The sequence below is a fragment of the Ambystoma mexicanum genome, chromosome 7q (assembly GCF_040938575.1).
Source record: "Ambystoma mexicanum isolate Mex_15411 chromosome 7q, UKY_AmexF1_1, whole genome shotgun sequence".
NCBI lineage: Eukaryota > Metazoa > Chordata > Amphibia > Caudata > Ambystomatidae > Ambystoma > Ambystoma mexicanum.
The window spans coordinates 1,149,802,578-1,149,828,882 of record NC_090941.1 but is presented as its reverse complement, the minus strand read 5'-3'; the positions used below and the strand labels follow the sequence as shown (position 1 = coordinate 1,149,828,882).

At 47.4% G+C, this 26,305-nt stretch overlaps 1 protein-coding gene across 4 annotated transcripts in view; it reads left to right on the top strand.

The window, feature by feature from the left end:
• The window catches only part of LCMT2 (leucine carboxyl methyltransferase 2), a 164,290-nt gene that overhangs the window by 9,176 nt on the left and 128,809 nt on the right, over positions 1–26,305 (top strand). For all 4 annotated transcript variants that reach the window (XM_069640559.1, XM_069640562.1, XM_069640560.1 and 1 more), the window contains exons 2-4: positions 6,002–6,126; positions 10,012–10,093; positions 22,868–23,057. In XM_069640559.1, the coding sequence (XP_069496660.1) occupies positions 6,002–6,126; positions 10,012–10,093; positions 22,868–23,057 (397 nt within the window). The remainder of the gene's footprint in view (positions 1–6,001; positions 6,127–10,011; positions 10,094–22,867; positions 23,058–26,305) is intronic.

Sequence of the window (26,305 nt, the reverse complement as noted above, 5' to 3'; positions counted from 1 at the left end):
GCAGAGAGACCAGACGGAAGGAGGAGGAGGGTGGAGCAAAGCATGGAAGGGACTAAAGAAGGATGTTTGCAAGGTGAGAGATTGTTTTTTGAACATCTTATCAACTAATTAAGGAATGAACCGTCCTGAAGAGGGCTACACTAAGATGAGCAGAACACCAGGGATGGTGTTGATGTAACTTGTTAGCCGAAACATATGTAGACATCCCTTAGACATTCTAAAAACTGTGTCTATCTTCTGAAGAAGGACAATAAAAACTTTTTCATACATAACCACCTACCCTTGAATGCAATGCAAGAACATTCTAAAAACAGCATTTTTTTGTGGTCAACCATTTGTCACCTACTAACCACAGTCGCCAACACGGAGTGTTGAATATTTGGACTTTTATCTTTTACTCTGTAGTATTAAGTGCCTTGCGGAAAGCACCTATTACTGACATGTTTTTTTTATTGAATGTCTTTAATAAAATGTGTATTAATTTTTTGTAACACAAAATGGCAATATATGATTAGTATATAAGTTTGGAATGTGAAATAGATAACCTATCCCCACTTTCTCCTGACAAGCTATCAGGGTGGACCGAGAGAGGGGTCATTGAGTTGTTTTGTTTTTGTGTAGCGCATTTTTGGTCCCTTTACAGCTCAATCCCCCTTAAACAAAAAACGGGACTTACCCAGTATTTCTCCTTCACAGTGCAAGGCACATCAAGGAATACGCGAATCGGAACAACGACCTACAGGATCCTTTTTCAAGAGTGTTGTCATGTCTGTCCACAGAACCTGTTTGGAGAATAGGTTATTTTTGCTAGTTCTTACTAAAGACCCTGCGCCGTCTTTGGGAGTTGGTGTGTCCTTGAGGCCAGCTGTGACAGTAGTGTAAAATCATCTGGAAGGTGGGGCTCAACCTACCAGGCTAAACAATGGGGGTGGTGAGAAGCCTTGCGAGTTACATATGATGGTGCCGGAAATGACCATAAGGATGGAGTGCACTGATCCTCAAAGGTTCTTTGATGTTTCTGTGTGAACATTTGCTTGAGGCCCATTTATTCGCAATTTTATTTTGAACAAATGTCCTTACAAATAAAATGCTGTCAAGCCCCCCACGTCTCCCCACAATAATTAAATACTAAAACCAAACCCCTATATATTTCCAAGGAAACATGTCAAAAAGCTGCAAAAAAATTGGCCTTGAACAAATGGGCTAGATCGCTTCTCAAATGGCATAAATAAGGCTGCATTGTTTGTAAATTGTGAAATGGTATTCACATAATTCTGCTTGGTAAATAAGTGAAAGATTCTTAAACAATTACTACCCAATATTGATGAAAATTCAGAGACATGGAGGATATCTCATGGGCAATGTGTTTGTCTTGGACGCAAGACAATGCAGAGCAACACAGGTTCGAATCCCTGGTCACACGGTTGGAGACTGGCCTCCAGTATTAAGTGCGTTATAATAAATATAATGAGGGAAAGGCTTATGGAGTGTAAAGTGGTGGAGGGTTTTTCAGAGCCACTAGTGATTCGGCCGTCTGGGAAGCCCATCCACTGGATCAGACGGGTTCAAGCACAGTCTACCCAACCTCTCATTTGGTAGTGTAGCTGAGCAGTGAGGCTTCGACTCCAGTGGGTGAGGATTAATGTGAAGACTAGTTGGCAACTACTCGGTAATGGATTGTCCTCACAGGTATGTACCTAATCATTAAACACTTGGATTGAGGTTAAGGGAAGTTATAGGTGAGTAAACACACTATATACACATATGCATGATCACTGTAGGGTTTTCATTATTTGGGACACCCACCACACTTTGCATCCTTAGATTTTAAATACAGTGACTAACCCTGCTTGAAGGGTGGGGGGGGGGTTTGAGGGGAAGGGTGTTAGACAAATTCACCATATACGTCAATAATTCTAAAATAGCCTCACAATTAAAAATGTCCACCAACAGTGTTCAAGTATTTAGTTTAAAGGTACCATGGGAGGATTGTCGAGCCACTCGGGAATCCCCTGTAGGTTTACGTGGGTCCGATGCAATGGTCATCGTTTAGGATGATGAACATACATAATATATTAAAGTCAGATTACCACGGTCAGGAAGATGCAGTTACCTGTCCTTTTGTCCAGGGGGACCCCAGACATGATAACCAGACTTGACCTCACAAACGAAAAGTTCATCTCTGGTAGCTGTGAGTGTCAGACTCTACACCTGTAGGAATGAATGGGGGTACAGGTGCACGTCAGAACCGGTATGTACTTGTGCCCCTTAAACTCTGATCAAACAAATCAACCCCCCCGCCCTGTGTAAGTGAGGGCCATTATGCACCCATGTTCTTGGTTTCGCTGTAGGAGATCCCAGGGTCCAAGGCACAGTGCTCACTTCAGGTGTCACATTTCAAAGGAAACACCCAGCTGGAATGGCCTGACCTGACAAGGATGAAGCACAGCTGCCTGGACTCCCAGTCTTGTAGGGCCCACAGAACACTTAAGGTCTGGTGAGTGGTTGTGTCACCACACGGGGTAATGCAGGAAGATGCAGATGGGACAATTGGGATCTGGGTTCCAGGTGCGCTCCACCAGCAGCAGCTCCAAGGTGACGTGATCCCAGTCCTACTACAAAGATGGCTACAGTGTTTCCAGTCCCAAAGTCCACACAATGAAGTTCTCCCTTCTGCGGATGTAAGCCAGATACAGCTCCAGGGAGCAAGGACAGCAGAGGGGAAGCCAAGGCTGGCTGTGCCCACCAGTCTAATGGAGGGAGGCCCCTGATTCGGGTCTTCTCTGCCGATGTAACAGCAAAGCTTTTATAAGCAGTGGCTGGCTTGGCCACACTGCTGGTTCCAGCAGCAGTTCTCTGGAGTCCCTCTGGTCCTTCGGCTGTGGAATCCTGGCTGTAGTGGTCATCCTCCAAAATGGCTCCACATTCTCTCCTTTGATCTAGAAATGTTGGTCTTGAGACTGCATCTCTCCTGCACCATTAAAAGCATGGGGATGGCTGGGCAATGCTGGACAGGCAGCTCCCCCATCAACAACCCAACAACTGTGACATCACTCTTGCTAGTTTGTGTATTGTGGCCGTCTACCATCAATACCGAGCCTCAGCCACCTTCCTACTGGGCACCTTCCTGGCTCGCTTCTTGGAACAAGTTTGGCCAGTACACCTGCTTACTGGGCACCTTCCTGGCTCGCTTCTTGGAACAGTTTCGCCAGTAAACCTGCCTACTGGGCACCTTCCTGGCTCGCTTCTTGGAACAGCTTCAGCCAGTAAACCTGCCTACTGGGCACCTTCCTGGCTCGCTTCTTGGAACAGTTTCGCCAGTAAACCTGCCTACTGGGCACCTTCCTGGCTCGCTTCTTGAACAGCTTCAGCCAGTAAACCTGCCTACTGGGCACCTTCCTGGCTCGCTTCTTGAACAGCTTCAGCCAGTACACCTGCCTACTGGGCACCTTCCTGGCTCGCTTCTTGAACAGCTTCAGCCAGTAAACCTGCCTACTGGGCACCTTCCTGGCTCGCTTCTTGGAACAGCTTCGGCCAGTAAACCTGCCTACTGGGCACCTTCCTGGCTCGCTTCTTGGAACAGCTTCGGCCAGTAAACCTGTCTACTGGGCACCTTCCTGGCTCGCTTCTTGACAGCATCCTGAAAAAGTGCATTGCCATATATGGCCTTTCCTTCCTGAAACAAGAGAAACACTAACATGAACAGGGTTTAAACCACGAGGAACATCCATTTTGTGTATATGATCAATTGAAAGGCATTCTTGTACAAAAAGTAATTGCGCATAGTGAACCTTTAAAAAGTATAAAAAACATTAACATCGCCACTAGCCTGTTCATTACACAATCTAAAAATAGCAAAAAGTAAGTTACAGAAAAAGAACAGAGTGGGTGGTAGTGCTGGTACTCTGTAGGTTTTACTGGTGGACTGGGCCCCCCTGCACTGGCACCCCAGGGCCTCCAGAACAAAATGGGTGAAACTGATGAGTGAGGTTAAAAAGATCACTCATCAAAAAGTCAGCTAAGGCCCAAATCAGTCTGAAGATATATATGCTGGAGATTCCCAGGGAAGTCGGTGGGAAGTGGCAAAATGAAATATCTTTTCTAACAATAACTAATGCACAGATAGTATGTTTTGTTGCACAGCTTTTAAAGTGCACCAACAAACCACCATAGTGGCCTGAGAACACCCAGCTTGTCTGGAGGTTGGCATATTCTCACCGTCTGGGGCAGCCAGACCTCGGTTTTGGGTAGAGTAATAGGAGTAGGGAGAAGATAAGAGGTTGGAAAAGTGGGTAAAATGGCTTGGATCTCGCCTAGGGATGGACTGATGTGGTAGGGGGGGGGGAGGAATGTTTTGTGATAGCTTGGGTGCGTGTGGATAGTGTGATACCCTGATAATATATTGTCTGAGAGTGCAGTTGCTGCGCAGCTGGGGGGTCCTGTGCGTGAGTCTATCTGCGTTACACAGATTCTGCCAAGGCTCTGACATGCTTTTTGTTTGTATAGTGCTTCATGCCACTGTCGGGCCACTTTAAAGCACTGAGGAGCAGGGAGGGCAACTTTCAGACTACAAGACAAGAACCTGATTGTCAGTGTGCCCAAAGATCGGGGTTAAAGGTGGCACTTGAGACACTTCCTGTTTAGAGTAACTTTCAGTGTATTCCAGCTCCCCTCTGAGGATACAGTCCTGAGGCTGTTGCCCCAGCAGTCATTGGGCCCTGGCAGCAAGCTTTGAAGGATTCATGGGGCATTGTGGACACTGGGCCTCTTCTGTGCATTTCTGGGCTCCTCTAGGATTATTCTGTATACAAACCCTCTTTTCTAGACACTTTCCTGAGCTGCAGTTGCCTGGTTTGGTTAACGTGTGGCAGTAGGGTGAACCCAGGTCGCTTCGGGAAAAACGCTCCGTTTACTGGACAAGGTGTTCTATGTACAGCACAGAACAGTTGCCGGTGGAGAGAATGAGCGTGAAATACAAACTCAGGCAAGAGTAATGGCAGTCTGGGCAGCTTATACAGACAGGTCTGTATTAAAGGGTAATTTGATTCTGTATGAATACATATCCACCTCCTGACAATATATGTATTCTTCATGAGCGTGACAAGTGAAAATCATGTCCAAAACAAAAAAAAATAAGAAAAAAAAATAGAAACCGTCACATCTTTCCACTAGTGATCATACAAAATGACCATCGGCGCATCAAGAATTAATCACAACCATCAAAAACACAACTCATCTAAAACCATCTTTAGGGACCCTTAATTATTCATGTCATTCTAATTCACTTCATAACTTGATATGGCAGTTCTCTAATAAACTTGAACAATAGATGAACTCTTTATGATTCCAAATGTTCCTGTATTATCCTCAGTTCACAAGTTCCCCATGTGCTGTATCTCGTGTCTTCCTTCTTTAATGTCCGTTTCTCCCATTCACCTGACACTGAAACGACTCTCAATCCTTTTGTATATTTATATGATGTGGGAAACCCACAATCGTGCCAAATGGCTGGATATAAATGTGAGGTAGCCTTGCTATCTCACCTAAGACACGTTAGTATGCCGTAAACACAAAAACCACTGGGCTCCGCTACCGTTCTCGGCAAAAGGACGGTGCAGTGAGGACTTTTCTCCTGTATACAATATAGAGTTTCAGGCATTGTGGCGGCAAGACCAGTCTGAGAGACCGGTAATTGTGACTCAGTGCTATCATGTTGTGTATTGTGGTGCTGTAAAGACCTGGGTAATTGCATCCTGATGTAGTCTCTGGACTGTACTCAGATGTCACAAGGATTCTCTGGGTGGTTTGTAACCTTGGATTGGCCGTTATTCATGCCTCTGGCTAATCCTTCTATACATGAATATGGGGGTCTTGGTGTCCTGCTGAGTGTCTAATCCACCACTGTTACTTGCTTTCACTGAATAAGTCTAAAATGTTTCATAACGATCAGTGGCTCACAGAGCCTTCTTCTAACAGCTCTTTGTATCTGATTCTCGTTCAGGTCCAGGGTACGAATGACAGCAGCATTGTCAGCAAGTGCTCCATGGCAGCTCTTGGATATTTTCAGGATGACTTTCTCAGTTCGTTTGTGACCAAGAAAAGCAGGAGGGCTCCTCTTATTAACAGGTGTGTACCCACTCTTAACATCAAATCCATACCAGTGCTTGTTCTGGTCTTATTACTGCAGAACAAGGCTTGCCTGTTCAATCTTGTGGTGTGATGACTTGTCTTAATCTGTAATAGGTCTTGGTTTGCAGTCTGTGAGCAGAGGGGCTCTTGCTATTGATGGATAGGGGTTCTGCTATCTGAGACTTAGAATGGGCCTCTCAGTATGTGCTGGTCATCAAAGAAACCCCCTCCGATGCCTTTGGATGGTTCAAGGGTGTTTATTAGGAATTATACAGGTATCCCCGGTTAGTACTAAGGCTTGGTAACGCATACTGTCTTTCACTGTGGATTGAAGCTGTGTTGGTTTGCTGACTCCCTAGGGGCCTTCCAACTGTCCCTGCTCTAGCCACGCTTAGTTTTCGATGGGTGTTTGGGGACAGTGCCTTAGACTCCCTCGGATAGAATTGGTCAAGGGAATCCATCTCAGTCCCGCCTTGCCCTTCTACTCTACTCTCCTTCTTGATTCTCCTCCCTACGAAACATCTGCCCCTTCAATGTCTCACTCCCCCTTCTTACCTCCCCCCCACAGATCTTACTTTCTCTCCCACTTTGTACTACCCTTCCCTTACCACTACTACCACCTATCCTCTCACCGCCACTACCACCTCTCCGCTACTACCGCTCCTCTATTACAACCACTTCATCACTGCTACCTCCCCACTGCTGCTACTACTGTCCTAACTCTCTGCCTACTGCTCTCCACCTCTATTACTACCTCTCTCTTTTCACTACTGCATTCTCTCTTCCCCCCACTCACACCTGGGGATGGGCCAGTCCCAGCTACTCACAGTGAGGTGCGCTAAAACATCTAATCTACAGAGGAATTTCTTGTTTCTGACCACGAGGCATTCTGGCTTCCGAAAGGAAGGATCTGTCGCTGCTCACGATGAGGGAATCCTGGCCATGAGATGTATAGGCAAGCTCCTGCTTCTAACCTCTGGGGATTCTGGCACCCGAGAGGAAGGGTCTGTGGCTGCTCGTGATGAGGGAACCCTGGCCATGAGATGTATAGGCAAGCTCCTGCTTCTAACCTCTGGGGATTCTGGCACCCGAGAGGAAGGGTCTGTGGCTGCTCGTGATGAGGGAACCCTGGCCATGAGATGTATAGGCAAGCTCCTGCTTCTAACCGGTGGGGATTCTGGCGCCCGAGAGGAAGGGTCTGTGGCTGCTTGTGATGAGCGAATCCTGACCATGAGATGTATAGGCAAGCTCCTGCTTCTAACCTCTGGGGATTCTGGCGCCCGAGAGGAAGGGTCTGTGGCTGCTCGTGATGAGGGAATCCTGGCCATGAGATGTATAGGCAAGCTCCTGCTTCTAACCTCTGGGGATTCTGGCACCCGAGAGGAAGGGTCTGTGGCTGCTCGTGATGAGGGAATCCTGGCCATGAGATGTATAGGCAAGCTCCTGCTTCTAACCTTTGGGGATTCTGGCGCCCGAGAGGAAGGGTCTGTGGATGCTCGTGATGAGGGAATCCTGGCCATGAGATGTATAGGCAAGCTCCTGCTTCTAACCTCTGGGGATTCTGGCTCCCGAGAGGAAGGGTCTGTGGCTGCTTGTGATGAGGGAACCCTGGCCATGAAATGTATAGGCAAGCTCCTGCTTCTAACCGGTGGGTTAGAAGCCCAAGAGGAAGGGTATGTGGCTGCTCGTGATGAGGGAATCCTGGCCATGAAATGTATAGGCAAGCTCCTGCTTCTAACCGGTGGGGATTCTGGCGCCCGAGAGGAAGGGTCTGTGGCTGCTTGTGATGAGGGAATCCTGGCCATGAGATGTATAGGCAAGCTCCTGCTTCTAACCTCTGGGGATTCTGGCGCCCGAGAGGAAGGGTCTGTGGCTGCTCGTGATGAGGGAATCCTGGCCATGAGATGTATAGGCAAGCTCCTGCTTCTAACCGGTGGGGATTCTGGCGCCCGAGAGGAAGGGTCTGTGGCTGCTTGTGATGAGGGAATCCTGGCCATGAGATGTATAGGCAAGCTCCTGCTTCTAACCTCTGGGGATTCTGGCGCCCGAGAGGAAGGGTCTGTGGCTGCTCGTGATGCGGGAATCCTGGCCATGAGATGTATAGGCAAGCTCCTGCTTCTAACCTCTGGGGATTCTGGCGCCCGAGAGGAAGGGTCTGTGGCTGCTCGTGATGAGGGAATCCTGGCCATGAGATGTATAGGCAAGCTCCTGCTTCTAACCTCTGGGGATTCTGGCGCCCGAGAGGAAGGGTCTGTGGCTGCTCGTGATGCGGGAATCCTGGCCATGAGATGTATAGGCAAGCTCCTGCTTCTAACCTCTGGGGATTCTGGCGCCCGAGAGGAAGGGTCTGTGGCTGCTCGTGATGAGGGAATCCTGGCCATGAGATGTATAGGCAAGCTCCTGCTTCTAACCGGTGGGGATTCTGGCGCCCGAGAGGAAGGGTCTGTGGCTGCTCGTGATGAGGGAATCCTGGCCATGAGATGTATAGGCAAGCTCCTGCTTCTAACCGGTGGGGATTCTGGCGCCCGAGAGGAAGGGTCTGTGGCTGCTTGTGATGAGGGAATCCTGGCCATGAGATGTATAGGCAAGCTCCTGCTTCTAACCGGCGGGGATTCTGGCGCCCGAGAGGAAGGGTCTGTGGCTGCTCGTGATGAGGGAATCCTGGCCATGAGATGTATAGGCAAGCTCCTGCTTCTAACCTTTGGGGATTCTGGTGCCCGAGAGGAAGGGTCTGTGGATGCTCGTGATGAGGGAATCCTGGCCATGAGATGTATAGGCAAGCTCCTGCTTCTAACCTCTGGGGATTCTGGCGCCCGAGAGGAAGGGTCTGTGGCTGCTCGTGATGAGGGAATCCTGGCCATGAGATGTATAGGCAAGCTCCTGCTTCTAACCTCTGGGGATTCTGGCGCCCGAGAGGAAGGGTCTGTGGATGCTCGTGATGAGGGAATCCTGGCCATGAGATGTATAGGCAAGCTCCTGCTTCTAACCTCTGGGGATTCTGGCGCCCGAGAGGAAGGGTCTGTGGATGCTCGTGATGAGGGAATCCTGGCCATGAGATGTATAAGATAGGGGCGCCAGAGCCTGTTGTAGGCAAGAAGTGCAAAAGGGGACCCTTGCAGAGAAGAAGGAACCCTATTGTTATAGAGAAATGAAATGACCTTGTTCTTGTGACGTTGGAGATTTTAGTCCTGTGATGTGCAAAGAGGCTTGTGGCACAAAATGTTTTCTGCCAGCTGAGAAGTGAGATTTCCTTCTTTCTGCTGATCTTGAGGATTCTGTGTACTAGATGGAAGATTACTCTCTCGATCCACTTTACCAGAATGCAAGGCACCTCTCTACTGGAGAAAGGGTGTGTCTGCCTACCCCCAGGGGCATCAGATTAGGTGGTCTGTCCTGTAAATAAGGGTGATAATTCCTAAGTCAGTGTGCAAAATTTCCACTTGCCACTAGCAATTGGGTAGCGATAACTGACTCTTGGCAAATAAGAACCAGTGCGCTGTGTCCATGTGTAGAATTAAGGTGGGGAATGACTTTTTTGGCTGGCCAGTAGCCTTCAGCTTGAATCTTTTAGTCCAGCTTGAGTAACTGTTTGGTGGCAGTAGCTACTCTTGACTAAAGGGAGCCAGTCTTACCAGTGGTGTATTGTTGTGCCTTATCGTGGGGGTTGGATTTGGTCACCTGCTGCTTTTGCGGTCAGGCTTGTCCACACGTCTCTGATTTGAGTTCCCTTTGTTTACTTTCTTCACGAAATGCTGGGGTGGGGGGGGGGGGTCAAGAGAGATGAGAGACTGTCTGGTGCATTGTTCCCCAAGTTAATCAGTTTTCTTGAAGCCCATGTTTGGTGTCCGAAACTGGTCACTTCAATCTGATTTAACGTTTCAGGGGTTATTACATACGCGCGAGAGCGGTGGATCAGTGTGTGAGGGACTTCTTGCTGCAGACCCAGGACTACAACAGGAGGCAGGTGAGAAACCAAAACACTGTTTTAAGGTGTTTACTTTAATTCATGATGCTATTGTGCAAACCAGGCCAGAGGCTCTTTTGAGTTTGTGTTTTTAAGTAAAATGGAAATGCATTTTAACAAGGGCTTTGCGGTAGTTCAAACATTAATGGGGTCCTACAAAATACTAAAATTTCCAAGTGAGCTCATTCCCTTTAAAACAAAGGGTAGTAACTTGCAACGCAGATTTTTCTTTTTAATCTGGCATAGTCACTCGGCACCTCAGTTCTCTAGATACATCTATCACACTATTTTGCACTCTCCAGGAGTCCTTTATCACCAGCTAGTGGCGAGTGCACTTTTTGAGTCCTGAATTCATTATGTGCCTATAAAAAAAAAAAAACAAACACCAGACACGCATCCCATAGGCTGGTCCTCCAGGTGTGAACAAGTATTTGTTAAAAAAGCATAGATTAACGTGGTAGGCACCATCATACCAACGTTGTATTTGTAGGAGCAGAGTCAGGATTTGATTGCTCTGATGCTGGTTTTCATGGAGGGTATTGTGATGAATCTAGCGCCATCGTCACTGGTTCTCTGGAGGGAAACTTCTCTTATGTGGCCAGGGAAAGGCAAAAGCTACCTCACCCTGGGAATGGCTATCTGCGGGAAGACCACGTAAGCAAACAATGAATCAAAATAAACCTTCAAATGTAATTCTTAATGACACCCATGTGCCTTTACCACAAAAGTGATGGGTGAAGGTTTTGAATGAATCTAAACCACTGGCAATGCTCTGGGCAACCTTCCACACCACTGTTTTTTAGCCTGTCTGCGCCAATGCAAAAGGGGTCCAGACATATGCAAATCAGTCAGGTACTGCCACCAATCGTAGCAGCCCAGTCCGAACTGCTAGGCCAGGTCCCCTCTGCACAGAAACACACGAAACCCCAGACATTTTTCGGCCTTGTTGGACCTCCCAGTGAGGTACAGGTTGGTTCTGTATGGTGCTGCGAGCAAGGGACCCACTTCTGGGCATACCCTCTCTCACATAGTGAGACAAACTATAGTCACAAAAGTGATGGGTGGAAGGTTTTGACCCATGTGCCTTTGCAACATGCCTGTATAGCTTATTGTGACACAGATAATTCTCAAGGTTTTTTGACCCACAATTCCCCCACCCCACACTTTTGTTTAGTACTGAGACGAGGAAGGGGGATGGAACAATGAGGATGACCAGTAGCGGTATGCAAATGCTGCGTTCGAGTCTTTGGAAAGGGTCAATGCCGTGAAGTTTGCACACAGCTGAACAGAATACAAGGGAGAGTCAGAGATTGCAGTGGAACGCAGCATGTGCCGACCCTGGCTGCAATGCCGCAGTGGAAGACAACACAGAGGCTGGCGAGAAAGGCACGCACAGAGGCCGGACCAAGAGAAGTTTGCTCCTTTATTGCTAAATGCAGCTGGAGCTGCCGGAAGCAAATGAAGGTAAAAGTGAGAGCCAACGGCTAACGGGACATAAACCCCCAGTAAGCAAACTGAAGAAGGCAGAAGGACGTGATGAACGCCAGAGCTGCCCCGAGAGAGAAAACTGGTTCCTGGAGCGCTTGAGCTCAAGTGTCGCATATCATTAACAGCACGAGAAAGCCCAATTAAAGTAATTGGAGGAGCTAATACAAACAGTATTAAGAAAGGGTCAGTGACCCAATACTGGAAAAGCATTATTTCTTGGATGAAAGAGAGAGGGAGTGGAGAACGAAAATGCCCTGGCAGGATGGTGAACCAGGCACTGTGCAAGTTTGGGACCCGCACCCAAGAAACAGAATTGTAATATTCTGGCAGGAGAGTAATCCAGGAGTAAGAAAAGAATAAACCTGAAACAGTGATAACGAATACAAAAAGGGAATACCTATACCCCTTTTTAAGGATTAGCAATACAGTCACAATACACTGGCAAGAGAGTACACCAGGGTTAAAAAGGGGAACAGTCAAAGGAAAGGCAAAGCACCATACCCCTTCTAAAGTTAATTGTGATACGGAGTGAGAAACTGAATATTCAAGAGAACTGTGTATTTTAAGGAGACTCCAGGGAAGAGTCTTTCTTCTTGAACTGTGATGAGTGACATTCAAATTGCCAGAAGTAATCTAGGGGCAGGAAAGACCCCTTTCTTGGTGGAACTTTATTCCTTCGTAATGCGTAAGTGTCAGGACTGGCGGGTGGAGACTATGGAACTACTGGAGGTACTGACCGGCTATTAGTGGCGCTCTAGTCCTCATCTAACATGGCGGCTTGTCCTATAACTTCCGGCTCTTCCCCCTCAGCCAGTGCGTTGTATCTGTTTACCCTCATGTTACTACGCTCCGTACTCTCGTATCCACTCTTGTGAAACTCTCTTGTGTTCGATTTATTCCTGTTCCCGGTTACGTATTTTTCCTTCTACGTTATCTTTTGTTTTCTATTTTTCTCTTTACTTTCACGGCGCTTTGCCGTTTAAACTCTGCTGCTTTCATCTGCTGCTAGCAGCACTCGCTATCCTTGGTTTTCGTTTCAACACTTACTTTCACGGCGCCTTGCTTTTTAAACTCTTTTAAACTCTGCTGCCTTCATCTGCACGCGAGCAGCTCTCGCTACTCTTACTTTCATTGCTATATTTATCCATTCACGGCGCCTTGCTGTTTAGCTCTGTTGCTTCCTCCTTCCTCGCATACGAGCAGCTTTGGGTATTTTACTTTCCTTACCATTCTGCACACGGCGCCTGTCCGTTCCTGCTTGGCTAATACTGGTCTAGTTCCCATTCTCCTGATTATTCTTCTTTCTTTCTGTCCCGGATTCCTCATTATTATTGAGCCCTTCTCATCTCGTTGGACAGTTATTCTTGCTGGACATTGGTCTTTGGATACTACATTTCATTACATCTGAAACGCGTCAGATCCAAGGTTTTTTCTGCCTTCCGGCTTTTTCCCTGGGGCGAGGCTGGCCCCCTGGGGGGCCCCTAAGGCAGATTCTCATCTCTGTCACGGTGGCCTCTGGAGGGGCCAGACCTTATCTACACGAACGAAGAGGTCTGAAACTCAAGGATAACAAACCCAAGAAAAAGAAGAAGGATCTAAAGAAGTCTGAAGCGGCACTTAAGGACAGCACTTCCAAGGATTCAGGTGAGGAGAAGGGGGAGTTTTATCAAGATCCTGACAGTAAGGGTCAGTTTAGGGTTTTGGACAAAGAACGGAGGGCGCTCTTTTGTTTAACATCCTTACTGTTACGGGAGTTTTCCTATAGTCTTACTGGTAGTAAGACGTATGTAAACTATCCCATTGGTTTGTAGATCTCCAACTCTTAGTATCAGTCTGTATTAACTGAGGACCTTGGTAGGTGTCCAGTCAACTCGTCGAAAAAAAACTGGTCGACTGCAATTTGGTCGATGCAATTTGGTCGAAAACCAAATGGTCGAATTTTTTTTTTTATTTATATATTTATTTTTCGGGTTTTCGTTTAGTTAAAAAAGGGTTTTTTAGAGAAAAAAAGGGGGTTGGGGGGGGACCCCCCCCCAAAAAAAAAAAAAGGGTTAAAATAAAAAAATAAAAAAATTCGACCATTTGGTTTTCGACCAAATTGGTTCGACCATTTGTCTGGTCGACCAATTTTTTTCGACGAAATGGCTGGCAACCCCTTGGTAGTGTGGCAGAGCAGTCAGGCTTATCTTAAGAGGAAGATGTGAGCTGTAGGTAACTACACTGAATCTTAGCTAGACCGGCACAACAACGAAGCACTTCGACATATATTTATATAGAAGATAAATATTTATTATATATCCACCAGAATCACTTTAAATACATTAGACGTTTACACTAGAACACTTCAGGATACTTCGGAATACACTTCAAAGGACACTTTCACTTTTGTGTTTGTTTGCGGTTACATTTTGTAGCAACGTTAGAAAGGGAAAAGGAAATGTATTATCTGTTATTACGTGCACCTGTGGTTTCTAACAGTTCATACGATAAATCTACTCTGCAAACACATATAGTAAAGTCACTTTAAGGGAGGAAAATGTATTAGCCTGGTTCAAGATTCTAGAGAGGGTTTCTTCATACAGTAAGTCTTTCAAGTCCAAAAATGCATCCCTAGCTAAAGGCAGTTCAAAGAGGGCCCAACGCCTTGACAGGCAGCAGAATACAGAGAGTTCCGGAGGACTTCGTCCAGTCTCTATTGTTATAGAAGCACCAAGTTAACAACTAACATGAGAGGCCTGTAAAAGAACTCGATGAAGGGACACAAGCAGCTGGTTTAGTCGGAGGTAAGAGGAGGTGACCCTGGACACCTCTAGATGCACTCCACGCTCTTGAGCGACTTCTTGGAATTGGGTAAGCAATACCCTTTTCTTCACAGTACCTTAGGTTAAAAGAAAATGTTCATGCTGGATGCTCCACGATGTTGCAGCTCTGCACCAGACCTCTGGATTCCTTGGTCTGGCGACCGAAGGCAGGCAATGGACAGGATCTCTCTGTAGCAGTCTCGAGGGAGGACCTGTGCCATGACTTTCAGCAACTTCTTGGTTCACTCTGCGGTTTTGGTGCCTTTTCTGCAGCACAGACAAAGGATATGGATCGTCCAGTCAATTTTCTTCGTTTCCTGCATTCGTGCACTCTGGTGAGGAAGTTTGGGCAAGTTGGATAGGATCTCTGAAGGGTTCTTACAGGTTCAGCAAAGAGTTGGACGGATTCGGACTTTCCACGACGATGCACTTGAAATGGGCAGCAGGTCTCCTTGTATTGGGGTACTGCAGCTATGGAAACTCCTAGGACCTCGGGAGATGGCTCAAGTCAAAGTTTGTCTTGGGACTGGTTGTTTCCACCACCCAAAGGGAAAGAGTTGTCCTCTTCAAAACTCCTCTGTCGCATATAAAACAGGGTCACAACGGCAGTGGCCGCTTCAGTTTTGCAAAGGGACAGCCGGCGTCTCTCGTTGTCGTCTTCTTCCGTTATTTCAGTTTTGAGTAGTCGACTAGCTTTTCAATCCAGAAGCCTCACCTTTTATACAGTTCCAGCACACACTCCTCTGCAATCTCTCTCAGCATTTTACAGAAAGGGGCGTTTGGCTGTCCAATAAGGACAGTCAGACCCCCTGTGGGAGGTGGTCCTATTCAGGCACTCTGGCAAACAAAGGACAGGGGGGGTGGAAGACTTTTGTCCCACTTCCTGCCTGCCCAGACACTTTAGGAGCCTAGGCGGGGAAACCCAAGGGTTCCTGTTAAAGGCAAAACACACACTGACCACCCCCTCCCAGAATGGTAGAAGGACCAACCAAGAACAACCGTCCTAGTAATGGCGATAAAAGAAGGGAGGCCCCAAGTTGGTACTTGGGTGCTCCTTTTGTGCACTACTGAGGCTATGGACATAGCCTGCGGTATAAAAATTACGCAGTAGTTGATCACGTCCACTGCCACCAGCCATAACCAGGAGATTGTCTATGTAACCGAAAAGTCACAGGAGTAGAGAGAAGGGGGATACTAGGTATCCCTTTGGCACTCCACTGAAGGTGGTTTGTGCCAATCTCTGTCTATAGAATTTTGGGAGAGAGACTGTGGTTAATAGAGGTTATAGTGAAGGAATCTTAAAGGAGGGCCCTAAGGGTCCCCAGCAACACTGCCATAAGGTACTGTGAAACGAGACTGAGAGTACTTGCCTCTCGCGGTGAAAGTGCTCGATACTTTTGCAACTCGCAGACCTAATCAGCTTGTGACCCAACATATGATTCTTCTTTTTACAAACTACTTCTGAGAACTTGTGCAGAGACTTTACCGTTTACTTACCAGAACCGCTTTTATCCTATCCAAGACTTTAGCCCATTGACTTTGGCCTAGTCTATTGAATTGAATTGACACTTCTGGTGAACTCAAAGTAAATGCACTGTCTAAGAATGATTGTAACCTTTCGTGTTCTAATAAACTTTGCCTTTTTACTCATCTTGAAAAGTATTCAGAAATAGTATTGAAGTATATTTGTATGTGATTATATTGCCTCCTTCTAATGAATGTTTTATAACTGACAGATAAATAAATTAATAAGTATTTATCAAAGAAACCTTAAGTGTAAGAGTTTACTTGAACACTCACGATTGTAGACCTCTGTGTAACATCATTACTGCTCACATTCCTCTCTTAAGATGAGCCTGGCTGCTAAGCTCCGCTACCAAACTGTGTAGTACAGACTTATAGTTGGTTTGCTTACACCTGTAGTCCTAGTTGTGTGTAGTGGTACCAAAGGGTACTGCATACAAAAGTTGCTTAACAGTGTCCCCTTTTGCTAACTTGCCTCCAGGGGTCTCAGGATGCGTCCTCTTAGTTTACCCTCACAGACACATGCCACACAATGGTGCAGAGGCAAAGGATGTTTGCAGGGTGTTTGTTAGATCGGTCAATGCGCAGCAGTCCTTCCTTGCACCATCTGACAGTGTCAGCAATTTATCGTCTCTGGGCGTGAGGTTAGGGATCAGAGTCAGTCAGTTGGCTGCGTCCGCACCTTGCAATGGCGTGGCACCAGTTCACTTCTCCTGCACCCAGTTCCCCTGCTCGTGCACTGATAACGGTGGTCACAGTTCCTCAGCGCTTTCTCCTCATCTCTCTTTAGCTCCAGCTGCGTCGCATATTACTTGTGTGATAGGGGAAGGGTTCTTGGCACCTAACTTTCTATATACGTTGGCGCCCGCTTTTCTCACTCCACATGCGGCTACACTTCCAAGATGGCTTCCCTCTACCAATGTCAGTGTGCCTGCACTGTTGTCGATCCTTCGCCCAGCGCTCCCCTGCCAGTTGGTCGTGGTGTGCCTTGCAGGTCTCTCCACGGGCATGCTATCGGCTCTGTTGTTGCTGGATGGGGGTACGCTGCGCAGCCTTGGGGCTCGGGATGCGGTCTCCCGCGCGTATGTCCTCCGCCCTCGCACTGCATTCCCCCTCTCGGCGATGGGTATGTGCGGGGAGAATCCCTGCTGCTTATTCGCCTCCTGTTATCTCTCAGGCCTCTCTCACCTGGCTTTCTCCTTGCTGCCGCGGGTTCTCCCTGCGGTCAGGGTGTGGGGGAGCACGTCCCGCCAGCTGTGGACGTGGACCCTTCGGTCGTTCCGCCTTTGCTGTGGGGGTTCGTCGCGGGGTTATACGCGCAGGCGGTTGTCCCTCTGCTGATGCCTCGCTCCACCTTTCCGCGGATGGTAGCTGCTCATGGTGCTGCGCACATCTGCCTGGATCATCCGGCGGGGATTCTGCTGACAGCCGCTCCGGCTGGGGTCCACCTCCGGCACCGTTGTTGGGTGTGCTGCAAAAAGCGTGCGATTCGGGGCGGGGGCCTCCTCCGTCGCCCAGTGACAACCATCTCAGTGTGCCTTTGCTGCACCTCGGCTTGTCTCCACGTGTGACGGCTGTATTACGCCCGGCTGTGTCCACTGCCGAATGCGGCCCTGGCACTACAACACCGTAGGGAGAAGGCCCCTCCATGTTACTGCTCTTTTCACAAGTGTCTGATGCTGTCTTCACGCATACGGGTGCCCCAGTCGTTCCCGTTTTGAGCGGTCGACACCACTTGAGTTGCCTATGGGTATGGATGCTCGATCTCCTCTCTAGAGTCCTGGAGGGAGCGGGAGCTGTGAACTCAAGCAGCCATCTTGTCCCGCGCCCCCTAGTGGTCTCTCGATTTTTATTTTTAATTAAATAACTGGCCCTTGTTTTCTGTGTGCTGTGCAGCATTTTTGTCAATGCTGTCAGGGGTATTGCTTTGATGGCATCCGAATGAAATTACACTTTTGTGGCATCTTGTTTTGTTGCTGTTGGTTTGTCCACTATTGCATTCAATGAGAGGGGTCGGCGTAAAGGGGGTCTATGACTGTTGTAACACAATTGTCTGAACAATTCAGAGTCTTGCTGAAAGTTTAAGACTTTTATTAAAATCACAGCAAAAGGTGGATTGGCTGTTCAGTGAATAGACTTTTCAGATTAAAACAGGCAGAACGTTCAGTGGGATGGACTGGTTGCAAAAGCATTTGGGAGGAGGTGCTAGGGCCGTCCCTCTCCCTCTCTCGTAGACCCTCCTCCCTAGCCCAGGGGTCCTTCTCCCCATGTTAGTGCTTCTGATCGCTCCCACTATGCTTAAGCTAATCGGATGGTTCGTTTTAAAGGGTGGTGTATGTTTGTGCTGTTCTATGTTCAAGCATTGCTATCTCCTTGCTACTCTCCTCCTTCTGACTCCACCCACATTCTCTACTAGCCAAACTCCTAGCAATCACTCCCTATCACACAAGCTACTGCTACTCCACTTCCCTACGCCTATCTCCCACACTATCTCTGCTTTTATTGTGTGTAGCTGGTGCTTCTGCCCCCCCCTTCCCTTTGCCTGCATCCCACACCTGACACTCTGCACCAATCGGTGCCTGTATTTATTCGACCAGAACCCAGGTGAGGCTTTAACAACTTCTCAGCCCCCAGGCCGTTACCAGCACAGCTTTGCAAACCGTCTCCTGCTGTTGTGTGATGTCGGCTGGAAATTCGTTTTTCTGCTTTGGTGGTGAGATTTCTGCATTTCTGTGGTCCTGCTCACTATTGGGTAGTGGTGCCAGTTTGCAGTCTGGATGAATTGCTGAATTTCAGGTTTTCTAGTTTTTGTTCCTGGACTGGATTTTCTTGGCTGCTCGCTGTTTTATGCTGGTAGATGGAGTCCTTAAATGTAAAAGAGAAATGTGACCTGCAACTGTATTAGGAGGCATTGAGAAGTAAATGGGGGGGGGGGGGTATCACTGATAGCATTTGGGGGACAAGGGAGTCTGGGGTAGGCGGGGGGTTGCGTTTTAGGGATCCCAAAGTCCTACTTCACCTTCTGGTGCAGGGCTGATTCTGGCTTTTGTCTTTGTGAGCATCCTCTGTGTGAAACTCATGTTGACAACAAGTAATTGCCAAACCTCACAACGAATACAAAAAGGGGTGTGGGATAGTTCTCAAGGAAAGAAAGGAGTGTTCTCAAATAATGTGTCAGGATGCGGTAGCCTGGACCTCCCTTCCCCACGTTTTGGACACACGGTAAGGTGGGATCTTAGAGCATAGTACAGTGTCTGGTCTCTCCGGCACGAGAATACAGTTCCGATGGTTATTCTCAGAACAGCCGATGGCCATGTCTCGTTTCCTAAAGTCTCTCTCCTTCGGGGCCGTTGTGTTCCAATAACAGAACAAAAGTTCCTTTTAACAAATGATAGTTCTTTTCTCAAAGTTCTCTGGGTGATGCGTTCACCCCTGGGTCCCCCTTTGACCCTTCTCAATTGTTCATCAGTTTTGACGTAGGGTGACTATTTCACTCGGGGTCCTGCATCCCAAAATATATCACAGTTTCTAGTGACTTTTGGGTGATAACTTCACGGCTGGATATCCCTCGGTCGGCTCGGACCCCTCTTGCTTTAATGGGATTCTATTCTCTTGGTGTCTCAATTTCATTGTGGGATTCACTTCCCTTCTTTCACAGGGTTTGTAGAATAGTCTTCCGATTGTTCAGGGATTTTGCTTGACCCTCTGACCACTTTGACCTACTTTGCGGGCCTTCATAAGGCCTTCTGGCACTTGTATGTTATCACATATGGGGCTCGACCATAGTCTCCCGAGTTAGCACCCACGTGGTGCTGCTTTCCCTCTGCAGCTGGTCTCCCCTTCCCACTTTTAACCGTTCATTCCAAGATCCTCAGCTTTGGTTAAAAACTAGCCACTTTGCGATTCTCACTCATGAAAGCCTGGTTCTTATCAGTTTTCCCCTCGACTCACCGGCTGTCTCAAAACGCTTGGCTGTTGCCTTTCTGGATTCAAGGCCGGTACCATGGGCGCGGGAGCTTCCCTCGCTGCAGTTTATCGGCATAGGTTTGGCCTGTGTACCTTTTGACGTCTGTTGCAGAACACTTGTCCTTTTGTTTGCAGTCTTAGGCTCTCTTCCATGAAGGCTCAGCAGGCCTGGGACGAAAAGGGCAAGGTCACTTCCCTCCTCGCCACCCTCTCGCTTCCTGCCGTCTTTCTCCTTCTTTTGAACTGCCGTGTGGTAGCCATCTCTTCGTGCTGTGTGTTGTACTCTCCTTCCTCGTACTGTGTTTTCTGACTCCACCTTTTATCCCTATGGGGAAAGGAAAGCGCTGTCGGGGATGTATGAGTTAGGTTAATTGCCTGACGCTGGGGTTGGGATGTGTCAAGTAAACGGTTCTGGGATTAGTCCATTGTCTGTTGTGGTGTGAAAGAATGTTCGTGTTGGAAAAGGGGAGCGGTAGAATGTCTTACGGGCAGAATGGAACGAGGTGTTACATGGAATAAAGACCTTCGTATTGGGGTTTGTGGAGATCTCTGAAGGTAGGTTACATTTGACCTGGAGTTTAGACGTTGATATTCAGAGGAACAGTATTGTTGTGGTTTGTGAGGTACTCAGGAATAACGGGGATTGTGAAATGAATACAGAGGATTTTGGGTTCGGTAATGTTTTGTCAGGACAGATGGAGTGTTTCTAAAAGAATAATCAAAAGGATGAGGAGAAGAATGGTGAGAGTTTTCAGGTAGAAGGTGGGAAAGCAGCGTTTCTGGGAGATGCGATTTTCCAATTTAATAGGGTTCGTGGGAAAATGCTGGCTCGCACCCGACGGGCGCAAGGAATTTTATAGACCGGAAGGGGAGAGCTGTATAAACCCAGTAGAGTTTGTTTGCTGCCAAAGGTTTTTGGGTGAGGTTGGAGGAGGCAAAGAAGGGACAAGAGACGAGAGTAGAGTGCAGCAGGTGGAGGAGAACTTGGATGCGAGTGTTGGCGTGTTTGGAGGGTGTGGAGGAAAGGTGTTGGGAACGAGGAGATGGTGGTACCCATTTTGTTGAATATGTGGATGTGAGAGGAAGATTAGGAGACCTGAGGCATGGGCGGCAGAGGGAGAGGAGGGATGGCGATAAGACCAGGAGGAAGAGGGAGATTAGAAAGGAGGAGTAGGATCAAGAGGGAGTTGGATAGTGGGGACGGGAGAAGTCGGCGCAGCAATAAATAAGGCCAGGAGCCGGAAAGTGGCTAGAGAACGTTGAAAGGTAGAGAGTAGTGCTGTGATAGATTGAGCACGATGACATAAAGACCCCAGTTTGGGTCACTTATGAAGTCCCTGAAGGGAGGGGGGGGGAGAGGGAGATGAGGCAGCAGCCTTTAGGCCTCTCAAGATTAGTGTCAGCCTCGACACTAGAGGTAACGACTATAGTGAGCACATTTTCTGCCAAGTCTTTTTGGAGCAGGGAGCCTGTGTTAGGGAGGTTGGAGCCCACTTCAAGGTTGAAGGGAAGTGAAGGGGGACCAACCCAAGACTCTGAGCCCAATTGCCTTTTTGTATGTTTTATAATAAAAACTGACAGCATTTTTATGCTGTCAGGTGACTTATTGACACTATGTACGCAGACTATACGTTTCCAAACTCAATTATTTAAATGCAATGCAATAGGAGATGTTGTAACCAAGTTGGAAATTGAGGCATCGCTGGGAGCTATTTAGCTCCTGCTTCTAGCATAGTAGAGCCGGGTGAGCTTGATGCCAACAGCTACTAGGACCTACGTTTGGCTCCGAGGGCCGACTGCTGCCTTACAAACATGTAACAGCGACATTAACTTTGAGTATTTGAGAATGTTACTAAAGAAGAATCCACTGGTTACTGTGTTCTAAATCCATTGGGAAATGCACTTTAAACTCAACTTCTAGAGACTGGGGCAAGAACCTAGTGACGCATGCATGGAAACACTATACAGAGCAAGTTTTGCGACATCTTTCAATTTCCCAGGTATGTCTTGGGGTCTAGGAACATCTGCATAGTGCTATTTTGCACATCATTGCCAGTTTCCAGTAAACCACAGAATGAGTTTGTGGCCACGTCTATGTGTATGCATCGTTTCTGCCCTCTGTCCCCCATCGTTTTTCCTCCCCCTCTCTCCCCATAGTTCCCCTCCCTCTCCTCACAGTTTCCCTTTCTTTACGTTATTCTTCCACTGGCTGTGTCATCATTCCCTCCATCTCCCTTTGCCACCTTCTGTCGCTCGCCGTCTTCCCTGTCACGCTCTTTCTCATTTTCCATCTCTCCTTCGCCATTCTCTTTCCATTCACCTCTCCTGCCATTGCTTCTCTCCCTTTCGCACTTTCCATTGCTTTGCCCTTTCTTTGCCTCACCCTGGTTGGCAGGGTGTGAGCCCCCCCCCCTCCTCCAGCAGCAGTCCTGCTTTCTGACACACTTGCTCTGCTTAGGTCCGGGTTCTTTAGATCCTTACACATAACTCCATGCAGAGCCAGAGCCACAGGCCTGTGACATGTGGGCAGAGCTGAAAAGCAATAATTATGAAAGGCCGTAACGTTAGACATAGCATACCACATGCACAGCAATGAACAGAAATCTTTGTACTAATGTTGTCTTCCAACACTACCTAGCAGGCGTTTGTGGAACTTGTAAAGGAACGGCTGCCTACGTGTTGCCCATGTTTTTGAACTGCTGCAAAGCTGAAACAAGTCACTATTTTATAGTTCTACCTCCTGTGTTCTTGGCGGTCTTTGTAATGCGCTGAACTTATTGGACATATGAATAAGGCAAGCACAGCATGGGCACTGATGCCTGAGGATACAGCCTTCTAAAACGAGCACAGACAAGTTGGTTGAAGGTATCTCCGATCTGGTTTCATGGTGGGCTCTAATTTGCTAGAGTGATGACCCCTGACCTCATGCTGCGTTCTCTCATTCTGTAACTTCTTACCCAATGCTGTTCTTACTGCTGCCTTCCTGTCTTTGCAGGTTTTGTCTCTGGGCGCTGGCTTCGATTCTTTATATTTCCGTCTGAAATCCGATGGTGTCCTTAGAAATGCTGTGGTGTGTGAGGTGGACTTCCCCGAGGTGGTGCGACGAAAAGCAGCGCTGATAACCAGCTCGAAGGAGCTGTCCGAGCTTGTGGAAATACCTGAGCCAGCGAGGCGCCCCCCTTCTGGCAAGTGGCATTTACTGTATGCAGTCACATAGAGATCCCCACATTCTGCTGTTTTTTTGTAATGTCTCATTGTTACAGAAAGTTGAGAGATAGTGGGACAAAAGGCTTCACACAACACACGTGTACATGCACGCACACACTCCCTCCCTTTCAGAATGGGAGGCCCACTTGCTTTCTTGCAGGAGCTCTTTTACAAATGGATACTCGAATTCTCTTACAAAACACATGTACGTATTCTCCCATACATATAAGCTCCCTTTCGCACACCCACAAATGAACCCCGAAAGTGTGTGGATGCGTAAAGGGTTCAACGTCCAACACACGTACACACGTACTGCTTAGTTACTGTGCGGCTTTGCCAAGTGGATGCTCGACCCCATCAATGGCGAATGCCATGAACACCAGCATCACTTGAAGCCGGATGCATGTCACAACTGGTGACATGTTGCTCATCACGTGTGTGCTTTATCTATAGAAGGGCTGGGAAAGTCGCATGGTCCTTTCACCCCCTCGGAAAGCACTGCTACCTGGGCGATTTGATAGTTTCCTTTCCCGAGAAACCGTTGTTGAGCAGCAGAATATTTGGTGCTGAAGGCTTGCATTGACTGTTTGTGCCCTGCCACTCAGCAGGCCTCATTCCTGCAGCATGTTTACCTTAGGGAAAAGAAACTGCAGAGTGCTGTCGTTTTTGGAGTCCAAGAGCTAGTCTTTCATCCTAGTCCTGGCCTTGTCCTAGTCTCTCGCATCAGTCCTAGTCCACGCAGGGCCCGCAAAATGTACACTCCCATTCACATTGGCAAGTGGTACTCGACATTTCTGTCGAGTATGCAGATTTTTTAAATTATTTTTTTATTGTGTTGTAGTTCAAAAGAAAATAACTTTTCACAAAAAGAAGCATAATAACATAACCGCATAATTGACATAGATGGTAAATTCAGCAACAGTTAGAGATTAGATATAAAAATACTATATACAATAACATTTAGGCATATTGCAGATACAGAAATTCCAGATACAAGAGCCTAGGCATCAACATTCTCAAGACTCATAAGTAGTTTGACCTCTTCTTCACATTTGCGTAGGCGTTCTTTAGCCACTTTCCATATCTGAGTGATGGCAATAATCAGAGAATTACACTTAGTATGCAGATTTTGGAAACTTTTTGACATTAACTGCAAACAAACTTAGCAGTAAATGGCAAATATGTTTTTGTGCATAACTGGTCTTTGGGCCCCATTTGAAGTGTGCTTATGATGACATGCAACATTTTACAGAAAGCACTGGTAAATATGTCGTTGGTCACTATGGGGCACTTGCAAGGCCTGGTATTCACGTACTGGACCGTAAGGGTGGTCAGGACCCAAATCTTCCCTTTAATAATGTGTCTTCACAAAGGGATTTGGGCAATTTTATTCATAATGATTTCGTGAAAACAGCGTTTATAGGAAAACTTCTATTGTTCGGTCATAAAAGGCTGGCCTCAAAACGAAATAACATTTAGTTTCAAAATTTTTTATTCAGTTTCATTTGAGGGCAGGTTTTTTAGTTTAAAAAGACACCCACTCATCCTTGATGGATATGTCTTCTGGGAGGTGGGAATACTTGGTATAACTAGGACCTACAGTCCTCACGTCTGCTTATTTTTCATTTTGTTTTTTCATTTTTTCTTGATGTTGATAGTCTAACGAAGTTTCTGTGTATATGATGCACCGTGATGATCCTAGATCAATCCTTAGCTTCTTTAACGTAGATCACACCATACTCTGACATATTGCATTCAGGTGTGCCGATGCAGTATTATGGTAAGCCGACCGATTTCAGTGGTGAAACACCACTTTCATCAGGGCTGCAACAGCTTAACCAATTGTATTGCTGTTGGAATTTTGAGGCTGAATGTAGCTTCTTTTCTGAACCAAACTGTATAAATACAGAACGGGGAGGGGAGGGGAGGGAGGGAAAAAGAGAGAGAAGGCACATTGGTGAGAAATGTTATAGCTACACCTTGTTTCTATTTATTGCCTGATGTGGTAGGTCTCTTACCCTCCACTGTCGGTGTCTTCTCTGCCTAGGGAGGTCCTTGATGATTCACGGGTAGACTTCAGTTCTACTGCAGATATCGCTGTTAATCCAATTTCTGCATAGGATACCCGAGTATAGACCATCAAATAAATTGGGGTCATTCACTACATCACGGTATCCATTTTTATGACATGACTTTAATTACCTCTTCAATTACTTAAGACAAAGTTCACAATGAACGAAAGAGTCCCAACATATCTCTAGTTATGCATGTTAATAAGGTACAGGTACGTGTCCCCGCAACCTCCACATTATTATTAAAGGAGTGTGGGACACCCATGCAATCCCCGCTCCCAAAAACCCCAAAAATGAACACCCTCCCAAAAATATCGCCTATGGGTGTTGCAGACGACCATATATATCTGGCGATATTTTTGGTGGGGATGATATGTAGTGATACCGTCCAGGAATGGTGTGCCACCAATGATCTCTGCCTTAATGCCAGTACCACTGAGATCCTCCTCATTTGGACACCTGCTTCCTCCTTTCCTCTTCCTCTTCCTGTGAGACTAAACCTTGGTGTCATCTTCGACTCCACACTCTCTTCTCTCCTCACATTTCTGACATCTCCTAAGAAGTCAAACTATCAACTGCACCTCCTCAGAGGTATTCTTCCTTTTCTCACTTTCCCGCAGAAGCTCACTGCCTCCAGAGTGGTCCTCTCTAGGCTGGACTATTGCAACAGCCTCTTTCTAAATCTTCCTGCCTCTACTCTTTGACCTTTGCAACATCCAGAACAGTACTGCGAGACTTGTCCTTGGCCTCAAGCGCAGGGATCGTATCTCTCCAGCTCTGAAATCTCTTAACTGGCTTCCTCTGGATGCATGGATCAACTTCAAGACCCTCTGCATTAACCACAAGGTTTTCTGGGGCCTGGGCCTGCTGTACCTCCAACTTTCTCTTCCAAAACATCTTCCTTCTTGAGCTCTCCGCTCATCCACCTCCAACTCTCTGAGGGTCAGGCTCTCCAAGGAGAGAGTTTGGGGCACATCTATCTCCTCGGCTGGGGCCTCGCACTGGTCACCTGGTCACCCTCTGAACTCGGACCCAGCTCCTGTATGTTCATTTGCCCTCGCACTGCCTCCGGGCTCCTCACACTTAAGGGTCTGTATCTGCAACCCTACATTCCCTTCTCTCTGCACGTATGAGCCACCCGCTGGCTGCACTTG